Source organism: Papio anubis, chromosome 16, assembly GCF_008728515.1.
Source record: "Papio anubis isolate 15944 chromosome 16, Panubis1.0, whole genome shotgun sequence".
Lineage (NCBI taxonomy): Eukaryota > Metazoa > Chordata > Mammalia > Primates > Cercopithecidae > Papio > Papio anubis.
Window position 1 is genome coordinate 63,693,108 of NC_044991.1, and position 14,595 is coordinate 63,707,702.

Genomic DNA, 14,595 nt, shown 5'->3' on the forward strand with positions numbered 1-14,595 from the left:
TTTCTTTTTTTTTTTTGAGACAGTCTCGCTCTGTCACCCAGGCTGGAGTGCAGTGGCACAATCTTGGCTCACTGCGGCCTCCGCCTCCTGGATTCAAGCAGTTCTCCTGCCTCAGCCTCCCGAGTAGCTGGGACTGCAGGCGCCCACCACCATGCCTGGTTAATTTTTGTATTTTTAGTAGAGACAGGGTTTCAATGTGTTGGCCATGTTGGTCTCGAGCTCCTGACCTCAGGTGATCCGCCCACCTCAGCCTCCCGAAGCGCTGGCATTACAGGTGTGAGCCACCGTGCCCGGCCTGGTAGTTTCTTAATGTTTTGAAAATGAGGTTTGTTGTTACTGATTTTTTTTTAATTTGTTGGTGGTGGGAGAGGTCAGCTTGTCTGACACTCACTGGTTTGTCTTAGCCAGAATCAGAAGTGATCACAATTGTCAATGTTGAATCAGTCTTGCATTCCCATAATAAACCCAGCTGAATTTATGATATATTATCATTTTAGTACACTGCCAAGTTTGGTTTATTTTGTGATTTAATAATTTTGACTTTGTTCACGAGACATTGGCTTGTAATCTTTCGTTTCTATCCTTGTCCTGTTGTAGTATTAAGGTTCTCTAGCTTCATAAAATCAGTGTGGGACGTTTCCTCTTCTCATAGTCTCTGAAGGAACTTAACAGGATTTTGTCACGCGCAGTGGCCCACACCTGTAATCCCAGCACTTTGGGAGGCCGAGGTGGACAGATCACCTGAGGTCAGGAGTTCAAGACTAGCCTGGCCAACATGGTGAAACCCCATTTCTACAAAAATACAAAAATTAGCTGGGCATGATGGCGGGTGCTTGTAATCCCAGCTACTCTCAGGAGGCTGAGACGGCAGAATTGCTTGAACCCGGGAGGCAGAGGTTGCAGTGAGCTGAGATCTTGCCACTTCACTCCAGCCTGGGTGACACAACACGACTCGGTCTCAAAAAAAAAAAAAAAGAAAGGAAAAACAGGATTTTATTTCCTGGTTTGGTATAACTCTCGTTTTGAGTATCTTTTCTAGTATAGCTATATCACATGATCCTTTTTTCCGTCCTAATCATTATTTGCATCTGTCTTCTTTTTATCTTGATCAGTCTGACAGGGTTTAATTTTATTAACCCTCTATTATTTTGATTAATTTCTCATCCCTTTGGGTTAATTGTATTATTCCCTTACTAATGTCTTAAATTGGAAGCTAATTTATTTTTTCAGCCTGTCCAAATTTTATATAAGCTTTCAGCCTGTGCATTTCTCTTTACTACTTTAGCTGTATTTGACAAGATCTGCAACTTCCACTGTTATTTCTTTGACTACTGGGTTATTTAGACGTGTAAGTCTTTGTTTTATATTGGAGTTTATTAATGTTTTCATTACTGGTTTCTAGCCTATTTATATTAATGTCAAAAAACATGATCTGGTGGCTCATGCCCGCAATCCTAGCACTTTCGAAGGCTGAGGCAGGAGGATCAGTTCAGCCTAGAAGTTCAGGACCAGCCTGGGAAACACAGTGGGACCTCTTCTCTATTAAAAAAAAAAAAAAATTAGGCCAGGCACGGTGGCTCACACCTATAATCCCAACACTTTGGGAGGCCAAGGCAGGCGGATCACCAGGTCAGGAGTTCGAGACTAGCCTTGCCAACATAGTGAAATCCCGTCTCTACTAAAAATACAAAAATTAGCCGAGTGTGGTGGCGCATGCCTGTAGTCTCAGCTACTTGACTTAGGAGGCTGAGGCAGGAGAATCACTTGAACCCAGGAGGCAGAGGTTGCAGCAAGCCGAGATCGCTCCACTGCACACCAGCACGGGCAACAGTGCGAGACTCTGTCTCAAAAAAAAAAAAAAAAAATTAGCTGGGCATGGTGGCGCATACCTGTCCTAGCTACACGGGAAGCTAAGGCAGGAAGATTGCTCACGTGCAGAAGGTCAAGGCTGCAGTGAGCTATGATGGCACCGCTGCACTCCAGCCTGGGTGACAAGACGGAGACCCTATCTCAAAAACAAAACACATGATCTGCATGATACCCAGTTCTTTGAAATTTATTGTATATTTTATGGCCAAGACTGGTCATTTTTAGCAAATGTTCCATGTGTGAGAAGTACATTTTATATGGGGTTTAGAGTTTTCTCTGTGCATGTGTGTGCGTGCGTGCGTGTGTGTACACACAGATGTTTCTTAGTTGGGGTCTGTTCATCTATTGACAGACACTTGGGTTGTTTCCACCTTGTGGTTACTGTGAATCAAACTGCTATAAACATTGGCGTACAAATATCTGTTTAAGTCTGTTTTCAATTCTTTTGGGTTTATACCCAGAAGTGGAATTGGTTGATCATGTGGCAGATCTATGTCTCGCTTTCTGAGGAACCACTTAGCTATTTTTCACAGCAGCTGCATCATTTTATATTCCCACCAGTAATGCACAGGGTTCCAGTTTCTCCACATCTTTGCAACACTTGCTTCCACTTTTCTTGATAGCTTTTGGGTTTTTTTTTTTTTTTTTTTTGGAGACAGGGTTTCACTCTTGCCCAGGCTGTAGTACAATAGTGCCATCATAGCTCACTACAGCCTTGACCTTCTGGGCTCAAGCAATTCTCCCACCTCAGCCTCCTGTGTAGCTGGGACTACAGGTGTGCGCCACCATGCCCAGTTTTTTGTTTGTTTTTTGGTTTTTTTTTTTTTTGGTAGAGAAGAGGTCTCACTGTGTTGCCCAGTCTGGTCCTGAACTCCCAGGCTCAAGTGATACTCCACCTTGGCCTCCTAAAGTTCTGGGGATTACAGGCAGGAGCCTTGATAGCTATCTTAATGGGTATGAAGTATTATGGTTTTGATGTGCAGTTCCCTGATGACTAATGCTGTTGAGATGTTGAGCATATTTACTGAACATCTGTCTATCATTGGAGAGATGTCCTTGTATATTTGAAAACTGGGTTGTTTATCTTTTTGTTGTTCAGTTGTAGGGAATTCTTATATACATATATTCTTGATATTAAACCCTTATCAGATACATGATTTGCAGATATTTTCTTCCATTCTGTGGGTTGTCTTCATTTCTTCATACTGTCTTTTTTTCTGTGAGACAGAGTCTCGCTGTGTTACCCAGGCTGGAGTGCAGTGGCACAATCTCAGCTCACTGCAACCTCCACCTCCCAGGTTGAAGTGATTCTCCTGCCTCAGCACCCCCGAGTAGCTGGGACTAATAGGCATGAGTCACCAGCCCAGCTAATGTTTGTATTGTTAGTAGAGACAGGGTTTCACCATGTTGGCCAGGCTGGTCTCGAACTCCTGACCTCAAGTGATCCACCCGCCTCAGTCTCTAAAAGGGCTGGGATTACAAGTGTGAGCCACTGCGCCCAGCTTTTTTCTTCATAGTGTCCTTCAATCCATAAAAAGTTTTCCATTTTAATGAAGTCCAGTTTTTCTGCTTTTTTTTCCTTCCTTCCTTTGCTTATGCTTTTGGTGTCTTAAGAAACCATTGCAGCCGGGCGCGGTGGCTCACGCCTGTAATCCCAGCACTTTGGGAGGCCGAGGCGGGCGGATCACAAGGTCAGGAGATCGAGACCACGGTGAAACCCCGTCTCTACTAAAAATACAAAAAATTAGCCGGGCGCGGTTGTGGGCGCCTGTAGTCCCAGCTACTCGGGAGGCTGAGGCAGGAGAATGGCGTGAACCCGGGAGGCGGAGCTTGCAGTGAGCCGAGATCGCGCCACTGCACTCCAGCCTGGGCGACAGAGCGAGACTCTGTCTCAAAAAAAAAAAAAAAAAAAAAGAAACCATTGCAAAATCCAAAGTCATGAAGATTTGGTCTTATGCTTTCCTCTGAGAGTTTGTTTGTTTGAGACGGAGTCTCGCTCCATCACCCAAGCCAGAGTGCAGTAGTGCAATCTCGGCTCACTACAACCTCTGCCTCCCAGGTTCAAGCGATTCTCCTGCCTCAGACTCCCAATGCTGGGATTACAGGTGCCCGTCAACAAGCCCGGCTAATTTTTGTATTTTTAGTAGAGATGGGGTTTCGCCATGTTGACCAGGCTAGTCTCGAACTCCTAACCTCAGGTGATCCGCCTGCCATTTATCAAAGTGACCTCTCCCCATCACATTCTTTTTTTTTTTTTTTTTTTTAGACAGAGTCTTACTCTGTTGCAGTAGTGCAATCTTAGCTCACTGCAACCTCCACCACCTGGGTTCAAGTGATCCTCCTGCCTCAGCCTCCCCAGTAGCTGGGATTACAAGCATGTACAACTACACCCAGCTAATTTTTGCATTTTTAGTAGAGACAGGGTTTTGCCATGTTGGCCAGGCTGGTCTTGAACTCCTTACCTCAAGTGACCCACCTGCCTCAGCTTCCCAAAGTGCTAGGATTGCAGGCATGAGCCACTGTGCCTGGCATTTTTTTTTTTTTCTAACCTTCCACACTACACCAATGTATCCACATTCTTTTTCGTTTTTTTATTTTCTTGAGACAGGGTCTTGGCACAATCATAGCTCTCTGCCACCTCAAACTCCCAGTCTCGTGGGGTCCTCCTGCCTCAGCCTTCCAAGTAGCTGGTTCTACCCCTGCACGACCTGGCTATTTTAAAAAATATTTTTTAAGACATGAGGGTCTAGCTTTATTGCCCAGGCTTGCCTCCAATTCTTGGGCTTAAGCAGTCCTCCCTCTTTGACCTCCCAAAGTGTTGGGATGACAGGCATGGGCCACTGCACTCACCCCACATTCTTTTTGGGTTTTTTTTTTTTTTTTTTTAGATGGAGTTTTGTGCTTTTGTTGCCCAGGCTGGAGCACGGTGGCACGATCTTGGCTCACTGCAACCTCTGCTTCCCAGGTTCAAGCAATTCTGCCTCAGCCTCCCAAGTAGCTGGGATTACAGGTGACTACCACCACACTCGGCTAGTATTTGTATTTTTAGTAGAGATGAGATTTCACCATGTTGGCCAGGCTGGTCTCAAACTCGTGACCTCAGATGACCTGCCCACCTCGGCCTCCCAAAGTGCTGGGATTCCACATTCATTCTTGAATAATACTTTCTCTAATGTAGAAATGTAAATTATACCTTTATCTGAATACTTTGAATATATTGTTTTACTGTTTTCATCCATTATGGTTGAGAGTTTGCTGTTAAACTCATTCCTTTGGCAGCAATTTTTCCTCGCCCTTTATTTTTTAAAATAAAAATTAATATGTAGGCCAGGCGCTGTGGCTCACACCTGTAATTCCAGTCCTTTTGGAGGCCAAAGCAGGAGGATCACTTGAGCCCAGGAGTTTAAGACAGACCTGGCTAACATAGTGAGATTTCATTCCTATAAGAAATACAAAAAAATTAGGCCAGGCACTCGTGTGGCTCACACCTGTAATCCCAGGACTTTGGGAGGCCGAGGCAGGCAGATCACCTGAGGTCAGGAGTTTGAGACCAGCCTGGTCAACATGGTGAAATGCCATTTCTACTAAAAACACAAAAATTAGCTGGATGTGGTGGCACATGCCAGTAATCCCAGCTACTCGGGAGGCTGAGGCAGCAGAATCATTTGAACCCGGGAGGCAGAGGTTGCGTGAGCCAAGATGGTGCCACTGCACTCTAGCCTGGGCGACAGAGTAAGATTCCGTCTCAAAAAGAAAAAAAAAAAAATAGCTGGGTCTGATGGCATGTGCATCTATAGTCCCAGTTACTTGGGAGCCCAGGAGGTTGAGGTGGCAGTGAGCTATGATGGCACCACTGTACCCCAGCCTGGACAACAGAGCAAGAGATTTTCTCAAATAAAAAATTTAAAAAGTTAATATTTGCATTATAGGAAACTGAGAAACACAAGAAGAACAAAGTCATCCACAATCACAGCTGTTTACAGTTTGACATGTTCTTCTAGGTCCTGTATGTATTTAGACACAACATCCAGTTTTATGGGATTGAGATCATACTTTCCTCCCTCTTTCACTGCCTTTTAAGAGCTTTCTTTGTATTACTGTAAGTAAGTATGGATTTTGCTTAGGATTCATTTGACTTCCTGGCTCTGAGGGCTGGAGCAATTTCTGGGGGAAAAAAAAAAAAAAATTTTTTTTTTTTTTCTGAGACAGTCTCACTCTGTCACCCAGGCAGGAGTGCAGTGGCACCATCTCGGCTCACTGGAACCTCTGCCTTCCAGATTCAAATGATTTTCCTGCCTCAGCCTCCTGAGTAGCTGGGATTATAGTCATGTGCCACCACACCTGGCTATTTTTTGTATTTTTAACAGAGACAGAGTTTTACCATGTTGTCCAGGTTGCTCTTGAACTCCTGGCCTCGAGTATCTGCCTGCCTTGGCCTTTGCCTTTCAAAGTGCTGGGATTACAGGCCTGAGCCTCCACATTGATAACCATGATCCCTCTGATTTCTCCCATCTCTCTGTCCCCTTTTAGAACTCTGATAGATGCATGTTCTTTCTCTTCCATGTCTCTGAATCTCTTTTTAGTAGTTTGTCTTTTTAAATACTTAGTCCTTACTTCTGTTTGTAAAAAGATAAGGTACCGGCCGGGCGCGGTGGCTCAAGCCTGTAATCCCAGCACTTTGGGAGGCTGAGACGGGCGGATCACGAGGTCAGGAGATCGAGACCATCCTGGCTAACACGGTGAAACCCCGTCTCTACTAAAAAATACAAAAAACTAGCCGGGCAAGGTGGCGGGCGCCTGTAGTCCCAGCTACTCGGGAGGCTGAGGCAGGAGAATGGTGTGAACCTGGGAGGCGGAGCTTGTAGTGAGCTGAGATCTGGCCACTGCACTCCAGCCTGGGCGACAGAGCGAAACTCCGTCTCAAAAAAAAAAGATAAGGTACCCAGGTACGATCTTATAATTTTTTAGGAAAGACTCCCTTTTATTCCCACACTTTAAACTAAGCCAGGCACAGGTCCCCACTGTCTACCCTGGGGGGCTCATTTTATTCCCCCCAGCTTAACTATTCGTTTAAAATAAATGTTTTGTTCTGTTCATGGGGCAGCTGAAGCACTTTGTACCTGGAGCCCTTTCAGCCCTCCTCTCCCTGTAGGGCTCTGCTACTCAGGACAAGTCCTCAGCAGGGTTGAACCTCTGTGCGACCTCCAGTGTGGCCTTGTTTCTATGATGGCCTGATTTTCCTCCTGCTCTAGTTCCAGAGCCCCTGTTTTATCTCCTTCCATTGTCTTACTATCTCTGCTTTGACTTATTTATGGATAAATGTTACAATTTTCATCTATTCCCTGGCAACAATTTCTGGTAAGTATTCATGTGCCATTTGCTGATCCTGTAATATCTTTAACTCCTGTGTCAGTTCCCTTTTAATTAGTAATTTCTTAATGAGGCGAATTCTTCCTTGATGAGCTCTTGTAAGTAGATCATTGTGAGATCGGGGCCAGGACTGTGTCCCAGGCCAGCAGGAATCATATGTGGGAATAGGGTGGGAATGGGTGCCTGGGAGAGTTCTATCAGGCTTTTCTTTTTTTTTTTTGAGACGGAGTCTCGCTCTGTCACCCAGGCTGGAGTGCAGTGGCCGGATCTCAGCTCACTGCAAGCTCCGCCTCCCAGGTTCACGCCATTCTCCTGCCTCAGCCTCCTGAGTAGCTGGGACTACAGGCGCCTGCCACCTCGCCCGGCTAAGTTTTTGTATCTTTATGCCAGCACCTTTTTTGTGTCTGGTGGGGGCAAGGTCTCACTTTGTCACTCAGGCTGGAGTGCAATGCTGTCATCACAGCTCACTGCAGCCTCAATCTACCTGGTTCCAGTGATCCTCCCAAGTAGCTGGGGCTACAGGCACATGCTACCATGTCTGGCTAATTTTTGTATTTTCTCTAGAGATGGGCTTTTACCACGTGGCCTAGGCCTTTCAAAGTGCCCGGCTATGCCAGTACTTTGATTTTTTGAGGCAGGGGGCCTCACTCTGTCACCCAGGCTGGAGTACAGTGGCATGGTCCAAGCTCACCACAGCCTCTGCCTCCCAGGTGGCTGGGACCACAGATGCGCCCCAGCGCGCCCAGCTAATTTTTTCTGTTTTTGTCGGGGACCTCCTGCCTCCCTAAGTACTGGGATTACAGGCATGAGCCACTATGCCTGGCTGATGCCAGCACTTTAAAACTGGAAGTCACAAGACAAGATCAACCTTGTATTCCTGGGTTAAATACTTATCAATTAGGATGTTTATTTTTTTACAATTCTTCTGATAGATCCTATTTGTTTATACTTTAAGACTCCCACATTTATGTTAGTGAAAGTGGTCCATTCTTGGCATGTCTTATCTGCTGTCAGAGTTCCTAAAACAAGTTGCATCATTTTCCATGTTTAATCTCTGGAACAGAATATATAAAAAAGGGATTTCCTGTTTCTTGAAAGTTTTTAATACCTCAGCTGTAAAACTTAGACCTAGTTCCTTTTCTGAGAAGAGTTCTGCTTCAGTTTCTTAAAAATATTTGAGTCTAATCAAATTTTTTCTTTTTCTTTTTTTTTTTTTTTTAAAGACTGAGTCTCGCTCTGTCACCCAGGCTGGAGTGCAGTGGCACGATCTCGGCTCACTGTAACCTCCGCCCCCTGGGTTCAAATGATTCTCCTGCCTCAGCCTCCTGAGTAGCTGGGATTACAGGCACCTGCCATTATGCCCAGCTAATTTTTGTGTATTTGTAGAGACAGGGTTCCATCATGCTGCCCAGGCTGGTCTTTAACTCCCGACCTCAGGTGATCCGCCTCAGTCTCCCAAAGTGCTGGGATTACAAGCGTGAGCCACTGTACCCGGCCTCTATTTCTTAAGACCTTCTTATGTTTTTCTGGAAAATGTTTTACATTTATACTCAGTTTTCATATTTGTTGCCATAAAATATCCTCAGGAAATGGGATGGGGTTCACTTTATATTTGTGTTTTTCTCAATGAGAATGGACTAATGTGTAGGTAAAATGAAGACCACCACCATCATGAAATAATGAGTTCTACCCTAAGGGAGTGCAGGGGGAGATCAAAAGCATGATGCCGTCCCCACAAATGCTGTGCTGTGCTAAATCAGTCTTCCCACCCTCTGCTTCTCAGTCTTAGGAAAAGTCCTCAGTGCAGTGGGCAGTGCCCAGCTACTGATGTCCCAGAAATTCCAGCAGTTCCGGGGCCTCTGTGAGCAAAACTTGGTGAGTGTGATTCTTCTTCCTCCACAGCAGGGCTTCCAGCCTTTGGCTGCCCACTACACTCTGCCAGCCCCGCGAAGCCTCTGTGCCCTCCTCTGTAACACAAACAGTGCGGCCAGTGGCAATGTGTGTCAGTGTCTACGCAAGAAAGGGGGCAAGAGCGCATGCCTGTAATCCCAGCTACTTGGGAGGCTGAGGCAGGAGAATCGCTTGAACCCGGGAGGTGGAGGTTGTGGTGAGCTGAGATCGCGCCACTGCACTCCAGCCTGGGCAATGAGCAAAAACTCCATCTCAAAGATTATATATATATATGTATATTTTTTCTGTAAGAAGACATTCAAGGTAAGAACTAAAATACCACTGCTGGGATTGGTGGCTTGGCTTTCTCCTTCCCTCTTACCTGTTAGGAGGGCTGGCCCTGCTGGGGTCAAAAGCAAAGTCCTGGGCTGTTCTGCCTGTGGGAATCTGTGTGCTCCCAGCGGGACGCAGTGGAGAGTGTTTGTCTCCAAGACCTGCAGAGACCTGGGGGTTGCATTGTCATGGAACAGAGTGACACGAGGGAGACAACATGGATTCCGTGATCTTCCCCACCTGGGAGTGAATGGGGCAATCGGTGTCACTCACACCATGGCCAAAAACTTGTATTTCTTCCTTGCAAAACAACTGTCTGCTTGGCATACATTAGGGACAGGAGTGCTTTCCTCACCACAGCCCTATAGGCTGTCCCCAAGGATCTCCACCACTAAGGCTGGTGCTGACCAGAACTGGCTTAGATTCATTCATACAGATACTGACCTGGACAGTAGGCCTCAAGAGCCCCCTCGGGTGCTGGTGGGGCCAGAGGAAACATGCTTCAGCAGGGTGCGGGGCAGGGGAAGCAGAGACGGGGTCGGGGGAGCAGGACAAGCCTCTGCTGAGCCCGCCCCACTGATCCCCATCTGGCCCACAGAACCCTGATGCCAACCCACGCCCCACAGCCCAGGACCTGGCAGGGTTCTGGGACCTGCTACAGCTGTCCATCGAGGACATCAGCATGAAGTTCGATGAACTCTACCACCTCAAGGCCAACAGCTGGCAGCTGGTGGAGACCCCCGAGAAGAGGAAGGTGAGCATGGAGCAGTGCGGAGGGGAAGTCCAGGGACAAATTCCTGGTCGGCAATAACGCTGCCCACATCGGTCAGTGCTGCTTGGCTCCCTTCTCCGTGTGTCGTCTTTGAGCTGGGGGCTCACGTCCATCACTGCGTGGGGTCCATGCTTGGCACTTGTCTAGCATGCCGCTTGCTCCGTATAGTTGAGGCTGCCCCTGAAGCATGTGTCCTGCCCTGCATGTCCAGAAAAGGGGGTCCTGGGAGAGGCACGCCCACAGCCTCAATCACGTTATAACAGAGGAGGTAGCAAAGTGGTCCCTTGTCCTGGGGCCCTGCTGCTAGTCCTGGGGTCTGGAGCCAGTTCTGTGACCTCGTGGTAGCCAGCCTCTTCCCCGAGGCCTCCTTCTGCAAACCAACAGAACCAGTGACCCCTATTGAACCATGGCCCTGTCTGCTCCCCTAGAATAGCCTGTAATAAAATGGGACCCGAAGCCCTAAATTTAAGTCTCTGACTGTACTCGGGCTAGCTCCTGCCCGAGTCTCAAGCTCCTGGTGGTTCAACATGAGGGTGGACACGGGGATCTGCCCATCCTGCTGCTCAAGCACCTTCGGAGTCTAGGCTTGCTTTCCGTTCCTGTGCCTTGTGCTCTTCCCACTGTCATCGCTTCTCGTGGCTTCCTGATTCCAAGTGTGTGTTGCTTGTGCCCGATGCGGGGAAGCTGGGGTGGAGACTCCAGCTGCCAGCATATGGTGGGGGTAGCGCCACACAAAATGTGGCACCTTTATTTTATTTTTGTTCCCTCCTCACTGTCTCACTAAAGGAAGAGAAGAAACCACCCCCTCCGGTCCCGAAGAAGCCAGCCAAATCCAAGCCGGCAGTGAGCCGCGACAAGGCCTCAGACGCCAGCGACAAGCAGCGCCAGGAGGCCCGCAAGAGACTCCTGGCGGCGAAGCGGGCAGCTTCTGTGCGGCAGAACTCAGCCACCGAGAGCGCAGACAGCATCGAGATTTATGTCCCGGAGGCCCAGACCAGGCTCTGAGACCGTGCAGGAGGAAAGAAATGATTTTAAATCATTAAAACCACAAAAACTAAGTGCGAATGGAACAGAGTTTTCTCAACCTTTGCTATGATTATTCTGTTTAGAGACCCTGAGCCAACTTTCAAATTGACGCATACAAGGGCTCACATTTGGCTTTTTTGGGTCCCTCCCAGCTTTAGGTTATGAAAATTTTACTCACAAAAAAATCAACAAAAATCACGAAACTAGAAAACTTTTTTTCCTCTTGCTGGCCGTGGTGGACTAGATAGATGGACGTCGGCAACTCCCGGCCCAGCCTCCAGACTGCGGTCTTTTTACTCCTTCTATCTGACGAGAACTCACACTAGCTTGTTTACAAGATGACGACAGTCCAAGGGCAGCCTTGGGCACCTGCCATGTTCCCTCCTCCTTTCCCCGGCTACCCCCTGCTCTGACCTTGGATTTTCATTCTTATGTTTTTCTCTTTTCCCTTCAGAGCTCACACAGTGGTCACCATTGTGGCAAGCAGCTTTCTGGGTCTCAGCCCTCTCTGCGGTTTGAGGGCCCAGAGGACAGAGAGATGGACACGCGTCCCCTCCCTCCCCCGCCAAGTGCTCACACACAACCTCACACGCGCGCACACACACGCAGATGGAGGCGCCTCACTGGGAGGTGCCCCGCCAGCCCTGGGCAGTGTCAGGCAGGACTCACCACTGAGCAGATGAGGGAGGTTTTAGTCTTGGAGGGGGAAATGAGACGAAGCCACAGTTATCACACTCCAGACTCCCGCCTTTTTATTCTCTCCAGCCCCTTCTTCCTTCAGCAAAATCTAGGACTCAGAGTGGCTTCCAAGGGGCTGTCTGTCCTCAGCCGCGCCTGTGTCTGGTGCCCGAGGGGCGGGCGGCGGTGTCTGTATGTATGTGTACATATGCACATAGACCTTAGAGTGTATATTTAACAAACGCCCATCTGCTCACCCATGCCCACCCAGCGCCGCCGCCGCTGGCTCTCGGGGCACCTGGCAGGAGGCGGGTGTGTGAATAGCATATATTTTTACATGTACTATATCTAGGTGTGTGTACAAGTGTGTGTAAAAATACATACCTTGTGTGTAAGCAGCCCTCTTTTATTTTTGGTCTCCACCCCCTCCCCCCTACTCCCAAGGGCCCATCTGCCCACCCTCTGAGTTTTCTTTTTTTTTTTAACCCCAATTATCCTCCTCTCTCTCCTGCCCCCCAATCCCACTCCCAGGGTGTCACGAGCCCTGAGCTGCAATGGCCTGGGCCTGCAGGGCAGGGTGGGGGAGGGCAGGGGCTCAGCCCCGAAGCCAGCTCAGTACCCGAGGGGCTGCTCTACGCTGTGTATGCGCCTCTCTGGCATCCGAGACATCCTCTTGGCTGGCGCTTGCTGCAGGGGGGACTCCCCCAGGTGAACCAAGGGCCTGCTCCGGGGCCCATTTCCAGCTTGGCCGCCGTCTGTGACCTTGGGCAAGTCACTTGACCTCTGTGTGCCTCAACTTCCTCCTCTGTAAAACGGGGACAGTCCCTGCCCCTCCCTACCTCACAGGCATGTTGTGAGAATAAATGAGGTAACGTGTACCAAGGGCTTGTGGCATTATTGCAGGGGGATGAGCAGAGTGGGCCCAGGAAACTGAGCCAGACCCCCCCCAAAAGGCAAGCTCTGTGGAGACAGCCTGATGCGAGTGCCAGCCAGGATGCCAGCTGTCACATGCCAGCTCTGTGATCTGGGGCAGGAAGATGGGGCTGACAGTCCCCTCTCCCGAAAATGAGTGTGCACTTACCAGCTTCCTGTTTGAAATAAACCCTTGAAAGATAGACGCTATCACAGAAGCAAGGATAGGCTGATAAAGACCACCCTAGAGGACAGTTTACACTCCCCACAGATCCACAGTCTGCACATTCTCCAGGGCGGGGTACTCAGTATCCCCCTGCCTTGCAGCTGCTGCCACTCTGTCGGGTGCAAGCCCTGAGTGCATCTCCAGAGCACCTCTACAGGCCCAGTGCTGGGGCAGAGCTCACTCTGGTGAGGGAGACATACTGAACGTGACAGACAAGGTCAAGTCAATGACAGGTGGTGAAAAACAAGACGCAGCAGAATGAGGCTGCAGGACCCCGCAGGGCGACTGCCAAACCCAACCTGGGCAGGAGTGTTCTGGTAGAGACTGGAAGGATGAGTGGGTAGCCAGCTTTGGGGGAGGGAACGGCACGCAGTCCACACAGAAGCAGGAGGTGCCGAGCCCTGGTGGTAGGAACATGCCTTTTTTTTTTTTTTTTTTTTTGGGGCAGTCTTTGTCACCCAGGCTGGAGCACAGTGGTGCAATCTTGGTTCACTGCAACCCCCGCCTCCTGGGTTTCCAGGGTTCAAGCAATTCTCCTGCCTCAGCCTCCTGAGTAGCTGGGATTACAGGCGCCTGCCATCATGCCTGGCTAATTTTTGTATTTTTCGTAGAGATGGGGTTTCACCCTGTTGGCCAGGCTGGTCTTGAACTCCTGACCTCAGAATCAGCCCCCATTGGCCTCCCAAAGTGCTGGGATTACAGGCGTGAGCCACCGCACCCGGCCGGAACATGCCTTTTAGGAAGTTCTCTGGCCAGGCTCTGGAGCCACAGATTCCTGGTCTCCTCCCTTGGCCCAACGTAGCCAAGAAGCTCATGACCTCAGGCCCAGTGGATGAACAGACCCTGCCTTCCCAGCAGCTTTGTTCAGGCTGCCCGGCCCTCCCCAGAGAGGTCCCTGGGAGCCCATCCCAACTGTGGCCAGACCCCAATACACCTGTTAGTGGTGACGGAGCATCTGGTGACCACAGGTGGCTCAGATTAACTCCGGGGCTGGCACCTTCCCAGACCTACCTCTACCCTGAGACCCAGCTGGCGGTGACTTGAAGGGTAAGTGAAGAGGTTTCCGGTTGCATCAGGCATTGAAGCAGAAGCTCAGGGGTGCAGCCAGCAGCCGGCTCTCCCGGATGGGCCATGGGGACTGGGTATGGACCCTAAGCCTTTCAGAGCCTGCTTCTCCTGTGGCAGGGGAAGGGACTTGAGGGTTAGATTAGGGTCTCAGGAGGGATCCTGCACTCTCTATTAAGCACAAGATGGGGTAGGGGTGTCTGATGTACAGAATCTGGACCCCCATACCCAGCCCTCCTGGCACAGCAGAGAAGATGCCCCCTCCATTGAATGAACAGTATAATAATGAACACATATCCGGCGGCCAGAATCACCAATTACCGGTATTTCGCTCATATGGGCATTATCCCTCTCGGATACATACACACCGTTTTCCCCGCGAGCCATCTGAGAGTCAGTGGCATACACTGATATTTCACCGCAAAACACATCACGCAGCTCCCAGGCACAAGGA

The 14,595-nt window shown here is 49.2% G+C and overlaps 1 protein-coding gene across 16 annotated transcripts in view; it reads left to right on the plus strand.

Annotated features, from left to right (window-relative positions):
• DLGAP4 (DLG associated protein 4) overlaps positions 1–12,816 on the plus strand; it is a 228,625-nt gene extending 215,809 nt beyond the window's left edge. For 13 of the 16 annotated variants that reach the window (XM_031656729.1, XM_021921085.2, XM_021921086.2 and 10 more), the window contains 3 exons: positions 9,023–9,114; positions 10,061–10,216; positions 11,021–12,816. In XM_031656729.1, coding sequence (XP_031512589.1) covers positions 9,023–9,114; positions 10,061–10,216; positions 11,021–11,239 — 467 coding nt within the window. In that variant the 3' untranslated portion in view covers positions 11,240–12,816. Of the gene's footprint in view, positions 1–9,022; positions 9,115–10,060; positions 10,288–11,009 lie in introns of all 16 variants that reach the window. The other 3 variants (XM_021921088.2, XM_021921087.2, XM_021921089.1) reach the window with 2 other exon arrangements.
• The last annotated feature ends 1,779 nt before the right edge of the window (positions 12,817–14,595 follow it).